The sequence below is a fragment of the Mustela erminea genome, chromosome 19 (assembly GCF_009829155.1).
Source record: "Mustela erminea isolate mMusErm1 chromosome 19, mMusErm1.Pri, whole genome shotgun sequence".
Lineage (NCBI taxonomy): Eukaryota > Metazoa > Chordata > Mammalia > Carnivora > Mustelidae > Mustela > Mustela erminea.
In genome coordinates, this window is record NC_045632.1 from 2,262,656 (window position 1) to 2,283,482 (window position 20,827).

The 20,827-nt window shown below is 55.4% G+C and overlaps 2 protein-coding genes across 5 annotated transcripts in view; one reads left to right on the forward strand and one right to left on the reverse strand.

Annotated features, from left to right (window-relative positions):
• Positions 1 to 7,418, forward strand: part of MARK4 (microtubule affinity regulating kinase 4) — a 28,437-nt gene extending 21,019 nt beyond the window's left edge. For 2 of the 4 annotated variants that reach the window (XM_032325106.1, XM_032325105.1), the window contains exons 14-18: positions 919 to 1,022; positions 3,320 to 3,598; positions 3,756 to 3,835; positions 4,727 to 4,771; positions 6,055 to 6,237. In XM_032325106.1, coding sequence (XP_032180997.1) covers positions 919 to 1,022; positions 3,320 to 3,598; positions 3,756 to 3,835; positions 4,727 to 4,771; positions 6,055 to 6,119 — 573 coding nt within the window. In that variant the 3' untranslated portion in view covers positions 6,120 to 6,237. Of the gene's footprint in view, positions 1 to 918; positions 1,023 to 3,319; positions 3,599 to 3,755; positions 3,836 to 4,726; positions 4,772 to 6,054 lie in introns of all 4 variants that reach the window. The other 2 variants (XM_032325103.1, XM_032325102.1) reach the window with 1 other exon arrangement.
• Positions 7,419 to 10,340: 2,922 nt separating this feature from the next.
• On the reverse strand, positions 10,341 to 19,777 carry CKM (creatine kinase, M-type). Its single transcript, XM_032325965.1, has 8 exons — positions 19,671 to 19,777; positions 17,636 to 17,846; positions 16,577 to 16,731; positions 16,041 to 16,173; positions 13,123 to 13,294; positions 11,921 to 12,044; positions 11,364 to 11,553; positions 10,341 to 10,857 (listed from the first exon to the last, which is right to left on the reverse strand). The coding sequence occupies exons 2-8, from the start codon at positions 17,826 to 17,828 to the stop codon at positions 10,679 to 10,681; spliced, it is 1,146 nt and encodes a 381-aa protein (XP_032181856.1). The 5' UTR covers positions 17,829 to 17,846; positions 19,671 to 19,777; the 3' UTR covers positions 10,341 to 10,678.
• Between the last annotated feature and the right edge of the window lie 1,050 nt (positions 19,778 to 20,827).

The window sequence follows — 20,827 nt, forward strand, 5'->3', positions numbered from 1 at the left end:
AAAGGAATACTCTGTCCGAACATAAAAAGACAGTAAGAAGGCATTAGGAGCCAAAGTTACTTTGGCCCAAATTAGGAGATAAAGGTGACATCTTAGATGAAATGGACAGTTGTCTTTCAAAACACAAATAACTAACCTTGCTGGAGAAGAAACAGAAAATCTGAACAGTCTTAGGTTCTTGTCCAAGACCTGGAATCCATAACTGAAAACTTTCGCAGAAAGAAAATTCTAGGCTCCAAGGGGTGAAATTCTGCCAGACACTGAAAGGAGAAATAACACCAACCTTACAGAAACTTCCAGAGAATAGAAAATGAGGGTTCACTTCCCAGCACATTTGGAGAGGCGGCACAGTCCCGACGGGCACTCCCTGACCCTAGGGGGGGTTGCAGTCCAGGGCAGGGTGGGGATGGGTTAAGGGGACAGATATTGACGATACAAAGTGATTGAGGCAGCACTGGGGGCCCCAAGGAGGCACCTGACGCAGGCGGCTGTATTAGGAGCTGACAGCTGAAAGATACGTAGGTGTGAGTCGAGGGGAAAGGTGGGAGGACTATCCAAGCAGGTGGGGCAGCCGTGCAAAGGCCAGGAGGAGACACCAAGTGTGCCATGAGTAAATACGCTACGGAAAGCCTCACATAGCTGACTTGTACCCAGAGAGGGCAGAGCTAGGAGAAGAGTGGGCAAGGCTGCCCCCTGGGCTCCACCCTGACCCTCTCGCCCTCAGCGCCCCATCTCCGCTCCGTGACCCTTAGCCTGAGTTGCCAGGATGGCTTGGTAACGTTTCCTTTCTCCCGGAGTAAACCATCGCTTGCTCAGTCTTGGCCTCTCGATTGTAATGAGGGAGGCCAGAGAGGATAAGTGGGGGGTTAAGGGGTGTCCCTCCGCCTCCTCACTCCCTCCTGGCCATGTCTCCCACAGAACAACCTCCCTCCCAGCATGATGACCCGCAGAAACACCTATGTTTGCACAGAACGCCCTGGGGCTGAGCGTCCATCCCTGTTGCCAAATGGCAAAGAGAACAGGTATGGTGAGGGGCCAGCAGCAGGGAGCGGTGGGAGGGGGGTGGGGGTCTAACCATTGTGGGGAACGGGTGCCGTGGGGACTGGGGAGTGTGTCTGCCCTTCCCTTGGCAGAATCTACCCGTGTCCTCTCCCCTACCCCGCCCGACCCCCCTGAAAATCTTCCCCTCTTAATTAATTAGTCATCAGTCCCAGGAAAGCAGTCTGCCCTGTTCTCCGCCTACGAGACTTGGGAAACTGAGTTGATTTTTTTTTTTTTGAATGATCAATTTTTAGAACTTGAGAGAAACCCCAGAATGTCAACAGCTTCAACATCCTCTTGTTGGCTGGTTTTCAAACTAGTTTTCCTGAGTCTGCTCGGTCTCTCTCAGCTGGCATGTGAGGGAAACCAGTGCAGACTGGCTGGAGCATAAAAAGGGAATGAATTAGGGGCGCCTGGCTGGTTCAGGGGGTAGAGCATGTGGCTCTTGGTCTCAGGGTCGTGAGTTCAAGCCCCATGTTCGGCGTGGAGCCTACTTAAAAAAACAGGGTGGGGGGTGGGAATTAGTTCACATCACCGTTCAAGTCCAGGAGTGAGGAGTGGGGCCAGCTTCAGGATAATGACATTCCTTCCCACTAGGACTCCAGGGCCCGACACCAAGGTACCCTCTGGGGAACACCCAACAAACGCGTGTTCCTGTTTGGTCGGGACAGGGTATGGAGTGGTTGAGAGCAGTGATTCTGTGGCTCCTGAGTTCTAAGTGTAAACCTTGCCTTTGCACTCTGCTAGCAGGATGACCTTGAGTGAGTCTTGGAGCCTCTGTTTCCTCCTCTGTAAGATGGGGCTGATGTTCTCTGCCTCTAGGATCCGTTAGAGGGATCCAGTGGAGATCAAGTACGTCCTGTGCCTGGCACAGGGTCTGTGACATCGAAGTCATTTGATAAGTGAGCACTTATCTTGTGGTCATTAAATAAAAAGAATAGTCAATATTCATCAAGCAGGAACTGTGTGCCAGGCCTTGGTGTGTATTTGCTGGTTGAATGCCCCTAACGACTCTCTGAGGTAGAGCCCAGTATCTCCATTTACAGCTGAGGAAATGAGGTTCAGAGATGTTAAGTAACTCGCCCAAGGCCACACAGCTGGTAAGTCAAAGAGCAAAGATTCCTGACTGACTCCAGTTTGTGTATTTGTAAACACTATAGTGCATAGCCTTCCAGCTTTGGTCGAGAGATGGGGCAGCAGTTAGATTGTAGACTCAACTGGTGTAATGAGGAGACCTCAAGGGATGGTGGCTTAAATGGTGGCTTAGTCCTCTCTGATAGAGCCATCCAGAGGTAGGCAGGCAGGGTCCTCCAAAGACCCAGATTGTTCCTGCCAAACTCAGCCCGAGGCTCCAGCTCTGGGACTGAGGCCCCTGCACCAGCTGCTACCGTTTCTAACCACCAAGAAGGTTGGAAAGAGTGGAGCGCAAGCTGCATGCTTTTTAGAGCCCTGACCCAGAAATGGGACAAAGTACTTCTGTTTGTATCCCATTGGCTGGAGAGTAGTCACATGACCATCCCTAACTGCAAGGGAGCTGGGAAATGTAGTCTCTGGCTGGGTGGCCATATGCAAGGCTCATATTCTTAAGAAGTTTGGTTACTGAAAGTAAAACAAGGAGGACGGATTCCAAGGGAGAGGTAGTGGCATTTGCCACAGTCAGGGTTCCCTCTTTGAGATCCAGGCTGGTCCTGGGGTCCTTGGAAGGATAGAAAGTGTAGGTCTGGCCCCTCCTGTCAGGACTGGAAGGGCCTAGAGGAGGGTCCTGGGATGCTGAAACCACCACAGTCAACACAACATCTTGAGACAATTAGAAAGAGTATCCTTTCTCACCTGTCAAAAAATTATCATAATGAGTTTAAGTGCCTTTGATGTTCACACCTATTCCTATCCCGAGTTCGAGTAATGAAAGTTCAGATAGAGCATTTGCAAAGTTGATTTGGTTCGTGAGGTTTGGATGCCAAATGGCAAGGGATTCATCAAAAAATGTATCTGAACCTATTCAACTGCTGAGTTTGGAGAGGAGAGGATTCATTTAGAGTGGGTAAAGTTTAAAGAAAGGACAGTTTGAAGGAGGGATGACTTAGGAAGAAAGAAGAGTCAGTAAAATAGCTAGGGTTGTATAGTACACAGCCTGCCCAACTGTGCATGGCAGCCCTGTCTCTGAGCTCTTAAGTTTTTTAATGTTTCTCATCTCAGGACAGGTTAGTGAAGAATCAGAAAGACTGGGGCCTTGACCTGCCTTGAGGCCCCGCTCTGACTTGTCCCTTTCTGCCCACAGCTCGGGTACCCCACGGGTGCCCCCCGCCTCTCCCTCTAGTCACAGCCTGGCTCCCCCATCAGGGGAGCGGAGCCGCCTGGCACGTGGTTCCACCATCCGCAGCACCTTCCACGGTGGTCAGGTCCGGGACCGGAGGGCAGGGGGAGGGGGAGGCGGGGGTGTGCAGAACGGACCCCCTGCCTCTCCTACCCTGGCCCATGAGGCCACACCCCTGCCTACTGGGCGGCCCCGCCCTACCACCAACCTCTTCACCAAGCTGACCTCCAAACTGACCCGAAGGTGAGCCCCATGGGACATGGGGGTGGGGGGGTGCGGTGGGGGGCAATGGGGCCTAACCTGTCTTCTACTCTGCTCCGCCTCCTGTACCCCTACTCCTCTTCCTCTTCTTTCTCCTCCTCCTCCTCCGTCACCCTTCACCTCCCTCCTCACACTACAGGGTTACCCTCGATCCCTCTAAACGGCAGAACTCTAACCGCTGCGTTTCGGGCGCCTCTCTGCCCCAGGGATCCAAGATCAGTAAGTCCCGTCCACCCTCCGCTGTCCCTGGCTCTGCCTCCCTGTCTGCATGTCTGACCTGTGCGTACAGGGGTGGGGGAGGGAGACTGTGTGTGTGCGGGAGGAGCACTGGTTGTGGGGTCTGGCTGTTCATTTTACTCATTTAATGAACATGGCCTCTGGAGCCAGACTCTTAAGGTTCAGACCCCAGCTCTGCTGAGTGACCTTGAGCAAGTCACTCAACCTTGCTTTCCTCTCCTGTAAGGTGGGGATAGACATAACAGTGCCTTCCTCCTAGGGTTGTCGTGTGGACTGAACAAGGTGATATATGGACTGAGCATAGAATGCCTGGAAATCCTTGGAAAATGATTTATGTTTATTCACTGAGTGCCTGTTGTGTGCCTGGCCCTATCTTAGACCCTGGAGTAGAGTGAACAGAATGTATAAAATCCCAGCCCAGGCAGAGCCGACATTCTCCTCGGAGATCCAGACAGTAAATGAGTACTGAGAAGAAAACTAGAGCAGGGAAGAGAAGTGCAGTTTTAAATGGAGCAGGCCTCACTAAGGAGGTGCCGTTTGAGCAAAGGCTGAAGGAGGGGTGCGTGTGTGTGTGTCCATGTCCTTCTCTCTGTAGGTGTGTGTCTCTGCCCAACCCCTTTCTCTTCCGACTTCCAAATTCTTCAGTATCTTTCCTCCGACCTGCACTAACCATTTCGAAAGGGACGCCCCTTCTGGGCATGGAGAGGGAGTTCAGATTCTGACTCCCAGCCCTCCCCAGCTCAGCTCCAGCCAGCAGGGAGGGACCGGGACCTGGGCTGAGGCAGGGGCTGCCCAGAGTCCTGGAAGCGGTGGGTTGGGGGAGGGGGCACCCTATGTGCAGATTAGACACTCTGCCCCCCTCTCCCCTTTTAGGGTCACAGACGAACCTGAGAGAATCGGGGGACCTGAGGTCACAAGGTGAGTGCCTGTGCCTACGTCCTGGGCCGCTACATTGGCCCCCTCCCTTCTGAGCCTCAGACCCTACTTTTGTCCGCACCTCCCCTATCCACCACTCCCATACCTTTAGATGGGACCTCAGCCTTGTCCTCCAGGCCAGCTTCCTGAACTCTCCCTCGGACCCTCTTTTCCCTGCCCGTGCCTTTTATGCCCCGACTCCGGACAGCTTCCTCTCATTTCCTTCCCCACCCATGCACACTGTCCCTTGACCATCCTTACGTCCAGCCTCTTCCATGTATGACCAGCTCCTGCTGTCATACCTCCTTCCCCCCTCATCCAACGAGGCACAACGGCTGTAGCAGCTTGGGCATTACCTGTACAGCCCCACATGGTAAATAGTTTAGGCTTTGAGGGCCAGGTAATCTCTGTCATGCCTGTTCGGCTTTGCCCTTGTTGCACAAAACAGCCACAGTCAATACAAAAACTAATGGGCGTGGCGGGGTTCCAGTAACACTTATTGACAAAAGCAGGCAGCCCTGTACCTTGCCTGCCCTGCTTCGGTTTGATACAATCCATGTGTAAAGACCCCCCATGCAAATAAAGGACCTCCCCACCAGTCCCAAAGATCCCAGGACTGACTCTCATTGGCTGGAACTGAGTCATTTGGCTATCCCTGAACCAATGCGTGGGGCCAGATGGGTGGAGTACTCTGATTGGTGGGACCTGGTCATATGCTCCTCTTTGAACCAATCACAGGAGGCAGGGGGGTGGAACGCTCTCATTGGCCAGAACTGAGCCACGTGCCCAGCTTGGCGGTGAGAGGCCCGGGCGCCCGCGGGTAAACCAGGAAGACTAAGTGTGCGATGGTTCTCAAGAGGCCTGCCCTTGGTGCTTTAGGCAGGACGTTTCTTTGTTGTACGGGGCCTTTTACACGTGGCAGAACATGTATCCTCCCTGAACCTAGTAAGTGTCAGCGGCGCCCCATCCCAAGACATTGAGATACTCAAAGAGCCCCCAGCAATGTCCAGATAGCCTTTGGGAGGAGGTGATGGACAGAGGTTGCCCGCATCGCTTCCACTCGCATCCCGGAATTTAGAGACAAGGCGGCGCCTGGCTGCCGCGGAGGCTGGGCAGTGTAGTCTCCAGCTGGGCAGCCATCCACACAGCCGAACCTCTGTCACCGTCCCTGGGCTGAGAGAGGGTGGCGGGCTGTGAGGGACGGCCAGGAGTCTGTCCCCAGTGGGAACAGTGGGTGGCCTCCCGCTCCTGTGCCGTGTCTGACCGCTGATGTCTTCCCGCCCCAGTTGCCATCTACCTTGGGATCAAACGGAAACCGCCCCCCGGCTACTCCGATTCCCCTGGAGTGTGAAGCTGACCAGCTCACGCCCGCCTGAGGCCCTGATGGCAGCTCTGCGCCAGGCCACCGCGGCCGCCCGCTGCCGCTGCCGCCAGCCACAGCCGTTCCTGCTGGCCTGCCTGCACGGGGGTGCGGGCGGGCCCGAGCCCCTGTCCCACTTCGAAGTGGAGGTCTGCCAGCTGCCCCGGCCCGGCCTGCGGGGAGTTCTCTTCCGCCGCGTGGCGGGCACCGCCCTGGCCTTCCGCACCCTCGTCACCCGCATCTCCAACGACCTCGAGCTCTGAGCCGCCACGGCCCGGGTCCCCTCATCATCTTCTCCCTCGTCCCCTTCACCTCCACAGCACGGAGAGGGGTCAGGGAGGGGCGTCTCCCTCTGTCATCACCCCGGTTCCCGCGAATTCGACGTGGGGACAGAGACTGTCCCTCATGCTGTTCTCCGGGGCCACTGGGCATGAGAGAAGAGTGAGGGGGCTGAGCGAGGGTAGCTGGCCCCTTCCTGGAGCCTCCAGCCGGCCCTGTCCCCCCTCACCGTGCCAGGGGGGCACCCCAGGAGACTTTGGGAGCAGGGCAGGGGGAGAAAGGGAAACTGAGGAAACTCTTCCATCCCTGCCCCACCCCCACCCCCAGGAGCTCAAGAATTAGGCCTTGGGCGGGGGCAGGAAGAGTTGCTGAGCCTAAAGACTGGAGAATGGGGGCTGGGAGTGGGAGTCAGAGAGGCAGATCCCTTCCCCTCCCCTCACCTCATGCTCGAACCCCACCCCCTCCTTCCCGCCCCAGGCTGGCGCGGGGCACTTTGTACAAATCCTTGTAAATACCCCCACACCCTCCCCTCTGCAGAGATCTCTCGAGGAGCTGCCGCCGTCACCTCCGGTTTTTAAGTTATTACACCCCCCTCCTCTTGTCAGCCCCCTCACCTGCAGCCTGTCGCCCAATAAATTTAGGAGAGTCCCCCTCCCCCACGCTGACCCCCGGCTTTTCCTTCCCTGCCCTCACCTGCGAGTCAGAGGAGGAGGAGATGGTGTGTGACTTTTGGGCCAGTGGTTCCTCCTTTCTGAGCCTCGGTTTTCTCAGCTGCAGAATGGATGTAGTGGGGGTGTGAGGGTCAAGGATGACGGTGGAGGAGGGCAGGACAGAACTCGGCCTCATCCAGGAGGCCCCCAGTTCCAATATCGGTGCCCCATTCATCCACTCATGTGCCCACCCACATGTTATACCAGACTCTAAGCCACTTCTTACTCCAGTAGTACATTTATTCAATAAACAGTCATTGACCTGTGCCTACTCTGTGCCAGGCCCAGTGCTGGACACGGAGACACATGGAGCCCCTGTCTGTGGCGGGTACGGGTTCAGACACAAAACACGAGAGAAACCGTTGCTTTGCGGAGCCCAGAAGATAGTGGGAGGGGAGCCAGGAAAATGATGCTGGAGTTGGGCTTTGAAAGATGAGTAGGAGTTGACCAGGTTTGGGGTATGTCTGGGCAAAAGTCTGGGGATAGGAGTGCATGACGGACCTTCAGAGAACTGTGGGTAATTTCCATGTGGCTGCTATCTTGGGGGTGGTGGAGAATTAGCAAGAGAAATGCTGTATTAGGACTCCTAATCCTACACTGGAGAGAAAACATTCATTTATGTTCCTTAATAGTGTGGGGTGCCTGACTTCAGGTATGGCTGAATCCAGGCAGCCAGCCATCTCCTCTTGGCTTTTTTTCCGTGTGATTTGAATAGTTTCAGCCAGTAGTTTTCATCAGACACTCCCTGATGGCAGTGATGATCCCAGCAGTTCCAACTGCTCCTCCCTTTGCCTAGTTTCTGCACCAGAAAGTTCCTCATTGCCAACTTTTGGCAAAAGTCCCAAGACAGACCCTTATTGGCACAGAGAAGTCATGTGACCATCCCTGACCCAGTCACTGGTGCTCAGAAGCAGCCAGACCCCTGCCTAGAGCTGGTAGTAGAGGGGTTCCTCAGAGGAAAGTCAAGGTGTCCTTAGCCAGAGGAAGGAAATAGAAGCTCAATAGAGCAAAGCAGTAGAGGGTGGGGGTTGCTCACACAGGGCCTCGTAGGCCAAAGGGCCAAAGTGAGTGAGCTGGGCTTTCATCCAAGTGCACTAGGAAGCCTTGGAGGGTTGTATGTAGAGAAGAGGCTTAGCATGCTGTGTTTCAAGTGCCCACTTGGGACATGGTACAGTCAACCCTTGTCTTGTGTTCTTCCTGGGGCTGATAGCAAAGTCAAATGAGAAATGACGAGTGGTAGAAACTGAGTGGTCAGTGTTGAAAATTCAGGGTTTCGTGCAGAACCGCGTTACTGTCTTATGAGTGAGACCAGAATAGGGATCTGCTGAAAGGTGTCTCTACTGAGTCAGGTGGCGGGCACCAACCAACTCTGGAAATCTCAATCCCTAAGGGCTTCTTGTGTGCCCAGCCCTGTGCCGGGGACATAGTGGTGGCCAGAACAGCCCCAGTCCTGCCGTCCAGGGGACTCAGCTGGATTTAGCTGCATCAGTGATGATCCAAAGTGGGAAGGGCTGAGGGGGGCAGGGCAGAGGCTAGGGAAGTCCAAGAGAGTGCATGTCCCAGTCAGGGAGGGCTTCTTGGAGGAGGAACATCCCAGCTGCCCCTGGGAGAATATGAATAGCTAGCTAGACATGGCGGTTAGGGGGTTTATGTTCTAGGCAGACGGAACAGCTTGTACAATGCCTGGGAAGCAGGAGAGCAAGAGTACAGCAAATGGCATAAAATTCGCAGTGAGAAGAGTCTCTGGGAGAGATGAGGCTGAGATGCTGGCAGGGCCCTGAAGGTCGTGGAGAGGGGCCCAGGCTTTCTTCCAAGGACACTGGGGAGCCATGGCGAGCTTGTAAACAAGGGAGAGGCAGGGACAGGTTTATGCTGCGAAGGGAGGAAAGGAGACAGGTCAGGAGAGTAGGGAGGAGGTCGGAGAGGGACAGAGGTGGGAAGAGAAGGGGCACATTTAGGGCTTATGAGGCAAGATGGGCAAGACAGGCATGGTCGCTGATGGTCAGATTTGGCTCCAACAGTCCCACTGGAGCGCCTGTGGTCTGTGGGGCCTCGAGGGTGGGGTGGGGTGGTGGTGGAGCTGGGGTTAGTGAAGCAATCTTCACTTGGGGCAGTGTTGTAAAGGACATCCTGACATCTGAGAGGTCTAGTCTTTCTCTCCTAGCCTTGCCGTTTCGGTACTCTCTCTGGGAACGCTTGGGGACATCCCCTGGCCTCAGTTTACCCTCTGTAAAACAGAGCACATCTCTTGATCTCTAAGGGCCCTTTACCTGGGTGATTTCAGGTTTGAAAAAGTGCCTCCTCCAGGTACCTGGGGCTCCGCCTTCCACTTACTCCAGCTCACATTTCTTTCTGAAACCTTGGTCTCTTTCTGAGGCCTTGAGGCTGCTCAGGCAGATGGAGGCCTCGAGGTATTGGGTCGAGTAGAGGTGATTGATGTGGCCAACACCCAATACGTATTCAGATGCTTCCCGACTGCCATTACCTGCCCCTCCCACGGCCCCTCCCCACCTGCTTCCTAGGCTTTTCAAGGCTCTCCAAAGGCGGATCCCTCAAGACTTCAAGGGAACGCTCTGGGCCAAGCCCCAGCCCTGGGGCCGGGGGTGCGGGGGGGGGGGGGGGGAGCATGGGCAAAGACGTTAAGGTGGGAATCGAGGGTGTAAGGAGCAAGAGCGTAGAGAGGAATAATGGGGAAGGAACTGGAAAGATGCGCCTTCAGCGATTGGTGCGCAAATGCACCTCTTGGAGAAGCGCAAACCATAGGGGCGCGTTCTAGGAGATGGGGGGAGCGATGTCGGGTTCAGGAGCAACGAAAAGGAAGTTTAAAGGACTGGTCGCCGCTGTCGAGGGATGAAGTGAGAACACACAGGAGGAGGCCCGCGACGGACAGAATGAGGTATATGTGATGAGATGCACGGTAGGTCTCACGCTGGAGTCCCAGGGGACAAATTCAAGACGTTGGTTTGGCTTACGTTTCTCCCCCATGGGCACCCTGTGTTTGAGATCTGAGTATGCGTGATGGGGAGCTCAGGTTGGGAAGGGGGCCGCACGACTCTGGGTCTCAGATTTCCTCATAGGACCGTATCGGACGGTTCACTAACTTTGCCTTATTTTAGAGATGGGATATAACGGGACTGGGGAAGAAGGCAAGCCCCTTCGAGGTCGCGCAGCGGCCGACGGCAAACGTCCCTCCTCCTGCTGCTCAGTAACTCTCGCACAGAAGTTAGGGCCACCATTGCTTTTATTTGTTGCTTTGGGTGTAGAAAAAGCAGGAACTCCAGATGTGTCGGCGAGCCCTCCGTTAGCCAGAGCTCCTGGTGGTGGGCGGAGCTCTGGGAAAAGGAGGGGAAGGTGTGAGGAGGTTCCTCATTGGCCAGATGGCTTCAGAAGCTGAAGCCCGTTCGTTGGAACTCCGGTTGGGAATGGAATTCCGAGAAGGTTGGATAGAGCCCCCAGGTGGCCGAACCCCTCTAAATGGAGCTGGTGGGGGACGGACCCCCGACAGGCGGAGTCCTCCCTTTGGCTGGGGCTCCAGCAGTCGGCGGCGAGCGGACCCGACGCCTATTTCTGGGCGGGGATCATGTCATCGATGGACTGGCCCTTTTCCAGCTTCTTCTCCATCTCCACCATGAGCTTCACACCGTCCACCACCAGCTGCACCTGTTCGACTTCGGACGAGCCCAGCCGATCCGCGTTGGATATGTCGAACACTGAGCCCACAGCAGCTGTGTCCACACCGCCTGCAGGAGCAGAAGGCAGGGGCATAAGCAGGGAGCAGAGGTGCAGGAGTGGGGCCCAGGATGCGGCCCCCGTGCCAGCGGAGACGGCTGCACGTACTGGGCGCCTACTGTGTAACCGGTTACGTGCATTGAGTCTCCTAAATGTCCATTCGTGGGCTCACGTCTCCGGCTAATTTAGATACCTCTCCCCTCAACCACCCAACATGAAAAAACAGCCCTGCGGCTAAGAGCGAGTTCCGGAGCCCGGCCGTCTGGGGTTGAACCCTGACCGTCCTCTCCTTTACACATGGGAAACCGAGGGCCCTAGGGGGCACGGGACATCCACAATGTCATGACGTCCTATCGATTCCTATGAGACAAAGCGTGCTGACGCCCATTTACAGAGGAAGAAACTGAGGCCCACGGAGGGGTAGCCCTGGTCCCCCCAGAACCCGCATGGATGCCCCGCCTCCCCTTCCGCACAGGGCCCGCCCCCGACGCCGCGGCAAGCGGAGGCAGAGCCGCACCTGTGCCGCGCTTCTGCAGGCGCAGACGGGTGAGGATCTCCTCGAACTTGGGGTGCTTGCTCAGGTGCGCCAGCTTGACATGCACGCCTCCACGCAGTCCGGTGCCCAGGTTGGACGGGCAGGTGAGCACGTAGCCCAAGTGCTCGTTCCACATGAAGGGGTGGCCGGCTTTCTTGAAGATCTCCTCAATCTGAGGTAAGGGGAGAGGACTGGGGTCAGCGCCAGCGGGCGCCCCAAATACACCGGCAACCGGGACGGGGTTGGGCGGAAGACGGGGTGAGGACGTGGGTGGGGGGTGGGGTTGGGAAATTGCCAGCGCTCAGCTTCTGAAGGGAAGGGCCGGACCACCCAGGTGGTGCAAGATGCCGAGGGGGCTGGGCTTGAGGACGCTTCGGAGGCGCGTTCTTAGGGGCGGGGCTTGCGCATAGGGTGGAGCCGGGTTGCCCCGGGGGGCGGAGCCCTGAGAGGCGGGCGGGGCGTTCCAGGTCGGGGCGTTCCAGGTCGGGGCGTTCCAGATCGGGTTGTCCCAGGTCGGCAGCGAGGGCCAGGCTCCATACCTTCTGCAGCCCCACGCAGAAGCGGCGGAAAACCTCCTTCATGTTGCCCCCCTTCTCCATGGAAATGACTCGGAGGTGGTCCTCCTCGTTCACCCACACCAGGAAGCTCTTGTTGTCATTGTGCCTAGTGTGGGGCAAGAGGAGGCCAGGGCATCAGCTCCGCGTGGCCACCCCACTCCCGGCCTCTCGAAAACACCCCCACCGCTAGGGGGCAACGGGCCGGAGGAGTTTCGGGTGGTGGCACCCGTTCCTCAAAGTCGCAGAAGCTTTACCCCCATAGACCCGAACGTCATCGAATCTGAGGAATCGCCAATCTAATTAGGATCAAAGGTTTTTAGGGTCTTAAGTCTGAACAGCATTAAATTACAGACGCTTAGAATCTCAGAATCTTTGAAGAACAGAAGCTGGGAGTCCGAATTGACAAATCTTGGAAATCCTACATCTGGTCTCAGAGACCAACCTTGCCTTCACCTTGTGACATGTCAGAAATAGAGGCTTAGAGCCATAAAACATTTAGATCTGGAAATGTCTGAAACCACGGAATCACAGAACCTGGAATTAGTGGAATCTGAGAACCTAAAAATACTCAAAATCTTGGAACCTTAGAATCATTCCATCTGTATATCTTGGAACTCAGACTCTCCAAATCATCTGAGACCTAAGTTTTCAAAACCTTTGAAAATCTTTCGCTATCAGAATTGGGGATTCAAAGGTTCATAGAAAGTAACTATAAGGGCGCCTGGGTGGCTCAGTGGGTTAAGCTGCTGCCTTCGGCTCAGGTCATGATCTCAGGGTCCTGGGATGGAGTCCCGCATCGGGTTCTCTGCTCCGCGGGGAGCCTGCTTCCTCCTCTCTCTCTCTCTGCCTGCCTCTCTGCCTACTTGTGATCTCTCTGTGTCAAATGAATAAATAAAATCTTTAAAAAAAAATTAAAAAAAAAAAAAGAAAGTAACTATAAGCAGCCGTAAACGATAAAACTAATAGCCAATGTTGGGCACTTACTATATCCTAGACACTGTTTTCATTACTGCTCTCCATTTTACAGATGGGGAAACCAGGGCAGAGAAATGTTAAAATAATGTGCCCAAGGTCACACAGGGGTGGAAGGCAAGGTCACTTTTCTGGGGATGCCTGGAAACATCGTCATTTTTATGGTGTTGGCTTTGGTAGAGGAATGGGGAGGCTGGCAGAGGGGACCTCACCAGATGCCACGGGCGTCGGGCCAGTCCCGGGCCATGCCAGAGGCCAGCAGCAGTGGGGACACGGGCTTGTCGAACAGGAAGTGATCGTCAATGAGTTGCTGCTGCTCCTGCTCGGTCATGCTCTTCAGAGGGTAGTACTTCCCCTTGAACTCGCCTGTCAGGCTGTTGAGGGCTAAGGGGGGGGCCACACAAGGGAGTGGTCAGCAGCCTGCCCACAACAGCCTGGGCAAAGAGGCCGGGGGCTTGGTCCGGTTGATGTGCTAATGGCATCTGAACACTAGGGCGAAACCCAGATTTTGCATAGAATCTCCCCTTCCTTGACCTTCACATCCCATTCACCTGTGACCAACCGTGTGCTGAAGCCCCTCCAGTTGGCCAACAAGATGGACAGTCAACATGTTAGGAATTTGGGAAGCCATCCGTAAAAATTATTAAAAAATAGCATATGTAGGGGTGGCTGCGTGGCTCAGTGGGTTAAGCCTCTGCCTTCGGCTCAGGTCATGATCCCAGAGTCCTGGGATTAAGCCCTGCCTCAGGCTCTCTGCTCTGCAGGGAACCTGCTTCCTCCTTTCTCTCTGCCTGCCTCTCTGCCTACTTGTGATCTCTGTCTGTCAAATAAATAAATAAAATCTAAAAAAAAAAATGTTATTATTAAAAAAATAGCATATGTAGTATTTGTTTATATTCATATATAGAATAAATGTATATATTTATATACACATTAGACACTTCAGTATAGTGTATTATATAATGCTATATATCACATGCTTTATACTATATTATATTGTTAAAAATAATTTATCTAGGAGCGCCTGGGTGGCTCAATTGGTTAAGTGACTGCGTTCAGCTGAGGTGGTGATCCTGGAGTCCTGGGATCGAGTCCCACATCAGACTCCCTGCTCTGTGGAGAGTCTGCTTCTCCCTCTGACCCTCCTCACTCTCATGCTCTCTCACTCTCCCTCCCTCTCCCAATCTCTCTCTCTAATAAAAAACTAAAATCTTAAAAAAAAATTTATCTAGGGGCACCTGACTGCCTCAGTCGGTAGAACACACAACCCTTGATGTCAGGGTCATGAGTTTGAGCCCCATGTTGGGCATGAAGCCTACTTAAAAAATAATAATAATTTATGTAAACTTCCAGTTAAATAAACTATATTTTAAAACAAGTAATGGGGGCATCTGAGTGGCTCAGTCAGTTAAGCATCTGACTCTTGATTTCAGCTCAGGTCGTGATCTCAGGCTTGTGAGATCAAGCCCTGCACTGGGCTCTGTGCTGGGTGTGGAGCCTGCTTAAGATTCTCTCTCTGGGGTGCCTGGGTAGCTCGGTGGGTTAAAGCTTCTGCCTTCGGCTCAGAAATGATCCCAGGGTCCTGGGATTGAGCCCCAAGTTGGGCTCTCTGCTCAGCAGGGAGCCTGCTTCCTCCTCTCTCTCTCTCTCTCTTTCTGCCTACTTGTGATCTGTCAAAAAAAAAAAAATTCCCTCTCTCTGCCCCTCTCTCTCTCTCTAAAAATAAATAAATAAAGTTTTTTAAAAACCCACAGGTAGTAAATATTCAAAATGGCTACTTCCTAATTATTTTATTGCATCTTTATTATCTATGTTCTTCAAGATTTTTCGTCCCTATCTGATGATGGGGATCCCAAGTACCGAGGTGCATCGCTTCCCATCTCTCTATGACATCATGTTCATAGCTTAAAATTGGTCATGGTAGGAGAATTTACACCTTGGAAACTGGCAGTCGATGCAAATTGAGGCTGGTTTTTTGGTTTCCTTGGTTGGGGGGGGTTTGTTTGTTTTTGTCTTTGTTTTGCGAGCTGGGTGTTAAACATTTACTAGAAACAAGGCACTTGAAAGGCCTAATGATTCTACCGCTCAAACCTACCCATTCTTTCTCTACATCCCACTGTCTACCCTTCACCCCAGAGCCTGGACCACTGTGGTTGCCCCTTACAGTCTCTCTGCTCCTACCTCTGCCCACAGTCTGTTCCCCACTCAACAGCCAGAGGACTCCATGAAATTCTGTGGACTTACTCTTCTCACCATCCTCCCAAGGTTCCCATCTCTCTCAGAGTCAAAGCCAAAGCCCTCCAGACAGCCCACAAGGCTCTGCACAGCCTAGCCACCCATATCCCTCTGAACACATCTCCTCCCCTGGTCCACTCAGCTCCAGCCACACTTTTCCACCTCAGGGCCTTTGCACTTGCCACTCCACCTGCCTGGAATTCTTCAGGTTCCTTCTTGTCAATCAGGTCTCAACCCTTTCTTTCTTTCTTTCTTTTTTTAAAATTTAATTTATTTAATTGAGAGAATGAGAGAGAGAGCGAGCGAGCACGAGAGAAAGGCAGGTCTGAGGGAGAAGCAGACTCCCTGCTGAGCAGGGAGCCCTATGCGGGACTCAATCTTGGGACTCCAGGATCACGACCTGAGCCAAAGGCAGTCGCTTAACCAACGGAGCCGCCCAGGCATCGCTCAACCTTTCATTTCTAGGAGAGCTCCTCCCAGTCATGCCGAGATGCACCTTTGTATTTTGGCTACATGGCATGTTGGAATTCATCATTCTTTTGTTGGTTTCTTGGTTTCCTCTTATCTCCCCACCAGGCTGACAGCTCTGTGAGAGCGTGACCTTGTCCATCTTATTCATCACGGGAGCCCTAGCTCCCTACGCAGGACCATAACAACCGCAAATGTTTGCTGGCTGGCTGGCTGGCTGGCTGGACGGATGGAGGTCAGGACCCGGATACCACTGAGGGTCTGCGTGGTTGTGCGCTGGGTGCCTTGTCAGCGCCCCCTGGCTTCCACCAGGGGTAATGCTGCCGGCCGTCACTCACCCAGCACCCATGACTTACCAAGCTCTTTCCATGGAGGAGCGGAGCCAGAGTGGGGTGGTCCCAAGGGTGGGCGGGGTGGGGGTTCTCACCTTCCACGGAGAGTTTCTCCACGGCCCGGCGCTCGCCCCGGGAGCAGTGGGGAGGCAGGGTGTAGCCCTTGATGCTGCGGCCCGTGCGGACGCGGCTGCTGAGTACATAGTTGGGGTCCAGGTCGTCTCCACCCTGGAGGGCAGGAGGGTGGTCAGGGCTGGGCATGCTCCCAGTTCCAACTCTCTGCCACTTCCTTTGGCTCCTTCTTGTCCCCAGGCTTCTCCCACCGCCACCCTGGTTCTGCCTCGCCCCTCTCTGTCTCTCCCTCCATCCTTCTCCCAGCTCCTCGTCTGTCCCTCTTTTTCCCTCCATACATCTCTTTCCCCATCTTTGTCCCTGCTTCCTGTTTCTCTTCATCTCCTTCCCTGTCTCTCCTCCCATCTGACTCTCCTTGCTCTGTCCTTGGTCTCTCTGTCTTCTGTGCCTCGCTGTCCCTCTTTCCCTCCCCTCCGTCTCTGTCTCTCTGAGTGCTCCTTCCCACGTGCGTCCTTCCCTCTCTCTTCCCTGTCCCTCCCCTGGCCTGGGGGCAGCTGACCTTGAGGTTCTCGTGGTTGAGGTCGGTCTTGTGCTTGTCAGTGGGTTTGTAACCCCCGTGCCGGTCTTGGATGATGGGGTCAAAGAGATCCTTGAACACCTGGTAGGACTCCTCGTCACCGGCCACACAGCCCACGGTCATGATGAAGGGGTGACCTGGGGGTTCAGGGTGAGGTCAGAGGTGCTTGTCCCCAGCAAGGAAGGCCCGGGCTCCTGGGTCCAGTGTAGACTGTATGTGCGTGTGCACGTGTGTGTGTGTGTGTGTGTGTGTGTGTGTGTGTCTTGGCAGGTTCTCATTCAAGACCTCTGGGTCAGAACTACAGAGGATGAGGGTTGGTTGGACAGAGAGGGAAGGCTGGGGGAGATCAAGGGGATATCTGGGCTGAGGGAAAGGTGCTGGAGGCAGGGCAAAGGAGAAAGTCTTAGGGGCCCAGTTATAAAGTACCAAAAATATTACCACTTCAGAGTCCCCAAATCACGGACTCTTCCTTCACTGAAAAACTTTCAGAAACATATTAGACTATCGGCTCCCACGGATAATAAGAGACTTGAAAGACCCTCGTATTCCCAGGTGGGGAAACAGAAGGCCAGAGAGAGGGGGCATCGCTCCTCAATCACACAATGAGTTGGAGGCTAGAACCCCCCTCGGGGCTCTGGTGTCCTTGGAGAAAGAACCAGGGCACCAATGACACCCCCTGCCAGACCCTGAGTGCATGCTTTGTCCTCAGCCCTGCTCCAAGCCCTGTAGGTGCGCTGACTCTGTTTTCATGACGTGGGTGCCCATTTTTCAGATGTGGACACTGAGGCCCTCAGGAGACGGAATGCTTTTTTCACATCTTACTTGTGTGCATTTGTGAGGGGTTGGCCACGTGCTGGGGCCCGTCTCAAGCCCTTCATACATGTAGCCTTATTTGCTTCTCACAACAGCCCCTCGAGCATAGCCCCCATTTTCCAGACGGGAAAATGGAGGCCTGTGAAGGTGGGACCAAGGCGTGGCAGGCAGCCTCCGGAGCCCCCACCCCACCTGAGTCTCTATCCACACTCCAGCAAGGAGGCTCACCTGGGTTGTCCACACCAGTCTGGATGACATCGTCCAGGGTGAAGCCGGATGGAGTCTCCTTGTCCCGCAGCTTCTTGTAGAGCTCTGGGGTCAGCACCTTGGCCATGTGGTTGTTGTGCTTGCTGAGGTCGGGGTACTCCTCCTCAGGCTTGTAGTTCAGCTTGAACTTGTTGTGGGTGTTACTGAACGGCATGGTGGCGGCGTGGGGGGCCTGGTGGGCAAGGGCGGGTTGCAGGGGGGAAGGTTAACTCACCTCCAGCAGAGGTCAACAAGGGAACAGAGCAAGGCTTTGGGGTCAGAGCCAGTCCTGACTCAGGTGCTGTGTGACTTGGAACAAGAAGGGTCTTGTCTCTGAGTCCCTGTGACTTGACGGGATGCATGGGGACTCTGGGTCAGATCCCAGCTCGGCCACATACAATAAGCTGTGTGACCTTGGTGACTCAGCTTAACCTCTCTGTGCCTCAGATTACTCATGTGTACAGTGGGGGTCACAGGAGCCCTCATCTCAGGGGCTTAAAAGAGTTCCTGTACATTAAGCGCTTGGGAGAGTCCTGGCACACAATAAGCATTATTTTGCTTAGCTATTATTATGATTATCATCGCTATTATTTTAAAGGTCTGTGTGAGGAGCTGGGGGGAAGGTGGAGGTGTGGCTGAGAATGAGTGTGTGAGCAGAGAAGGGACATTCTCTCCATGAAGCTTCTGCTTAGTTAGGGGATGAGGAGCAGGGCAGAAGGGAAGGCTGGGTAGCCAGACCCTCTCTTTACTGACAACTCTGGCAGGTCTTAGTTGAGAAGGAAAGCCCAGTCTCCGGGGTCATCAGAGCTGGGTTCGAATCTTGCCTGTGCCAAATCCCCTGCTGTGGGACCTCAAGCCAGGTGCTCAGCCTCTCTGAGCCTCCTTTGCCTAGAAACTGAGCTTGGGCCCGGGGGTTGCCAAGAAGAGTCTTCTGGTGCAGGGACGTGGCAGGCTGAGCACACGTCCTCACTCGGAGCTGGGTCTTGCTTCCTCGAGGGATGGTTGCTGTGACGGTTATTATTAGTTTAATCCATAAGACCCAGGAAGGAGGAGGAGGGATGCTTCAGTGGTGGTGGTGGTGGTGGGAGTGGGAGGTTGCTGGCAGCTCTAGGGACAGGAATCAGGTAGAATGGTAGAAAGGAAATGGGGGTGGTGGTGCAGGGTGAGCTGAAGCCTGAGGCATCAGGCCTGGGCAGATGGAATTCACCAGAAGAAACATCGTTGGAGCTACTCTCTAGGGCTGGGGATTATTTATAGAGTCTGGCCGCTCCTTCTCCCCTCCCCAGCTGCTGCCCCCCCTACACCCTCCTCACATTCCTGGGGCTCCATTTGCACCAAGTCAGCAGCCTGGAGACAGGTGGGCCGGAGTGGCCGGGAGGACACGCATCAAGGCCTCCGGGCTCAAGGACTTCCAGCCCAGAAACCCCCCTTTGGGGTGTCCCACCCCCAGCCTGCAAGAGGTGCGTTCACAGAGGGTGCTGAGGCAAGCTGGGGGAGCCCCAGAGCCACACACAACCCCCCAGATCACACCATAAATAGAGTCACACACCCGCTTCCAAGCCCGGGGACACACCCAGGATACAGGCAGCCATGCAGGTGCCACAGAAAGTCAGATGCAAGGTCACAACGTCGTGTGGGAACAACTGGGGACACGCAGAATTGCAAATGCAGTGACCCCGCAGACAGATGACAGACCCCTCCCACTGGGCTTCCAGCGCCCAGCGCAGCGCTGGGGACAAGCCATCACAAACACAGGCCCAGCCTGAAGCCACACGCAGGGGTGACAGCTGGCAGCTGCTGAGACTCCTTTTGTCTCCAAGATCCCTCCCCATGACCTCGTGCCACAGACCAGGGGTCTCACAGGTGGAGGGGACCCCCACATGCATGGTCTACCTTCCCACCCACTGACCCGCCTGCATGGAGGAGGATATGGGGCAGACTCCCAGCACCGGATCAGCTGCTGGCCCCATGGGGGCCCCAGTCTGTACCCCGCCCTGACTCCCACCCCCGGCGGTACCTGGCTGGGCTGTGCGGAAAGGGGCTGTCTGTATCCCGGAGGCGAGACTGACCCAAAGGAAGGGCCCACAGCCCCGGCCTTATATAGGGGGGCCGGGCTGTGCTACTGGCTGGGAGGGGCTGCCCCCAGGGAAGGGAACCAGAGGGCAGCTGAGCCTCTCAACTCCCTGCCCGGGAACTGTGCCCACCCTGAACCCAGGCATACCTCGCGCCCAGCCCCATGGCCTTGTATGGGCTGCTGCAGGGGCTGAGCCCAGCCCCCTTTCCCCCATCAACTTGATTCCCCCACCAAGTGCTGAGTCGGGCTGGCAGGGACTGCTGGCCCCCCGCCCAGGACACAAGACCCTGGTAGGGGACGTCCCAGGCACGTAGAAACCACTCCACTAGGCCACCAGACCCTCCTGGGCTGGCCAGGCCTCTCCTCAGCCCCCAGTGGCCTTGACCTGGATAAACAGCAGGTCCTGAGCCCCGCCCCTGGGGAAACCTTGCAATAGTCCCACTACTGGGGAGCACTTGGCCAAAGCCCAGGACCGAACGGCCGAAGAGCCTGACCCTAGAAGCCCGTGTTTGGACGCACTTTCCTCCTCGGGAGCGAGTGGGAGGGAAACGGAGGGTTGCCAGAGCTGGGAGATTCAAGCTCAAGGCCAGGGCTGGAGGTGGTGGTCGCCCTCCCCACTCCAGTCGGGCGGCTGGCTGAGGCCGAGAGACTTCCCAGGGGTGGGGGGTGGGGGGCAGGGAGGGACTCATTCTGGAAGGGCGCTTATTTTCAGAGGGCGCTTTGCTGTCGCCTTTGCGAAGACCTAGACCCGAGGTGCTGGGGCTGGTGGGGGGCAGGCAGGGACAGGTGTTGCGGGGGTGGGGTCGCCACGTGTCCGGGTTAATTATAACCAGGCGTGTCGGGTGTCCCTGGCCTCGCCTCCTTACAAGGGCAGCCGCCGTCCAGGGAGGCCTCCCCCACCCGCAGCGGAAGGGGGCTGGGCGGCGGCTCGGGTCAGAGCAGAGCACCGGCAGGACTCCCGACTCGCGCACCTCCAGATCCGGGCGGAGCAGGAGCTCTCGACGGGGACCTGGACCTCAGGGGCTGAAGAGGGCATTCCGTGCACCCGGGGACGGGGACGGCTAGAGGAAGCCGTATCCTCTGCCTGGGAGGCGCCGAGA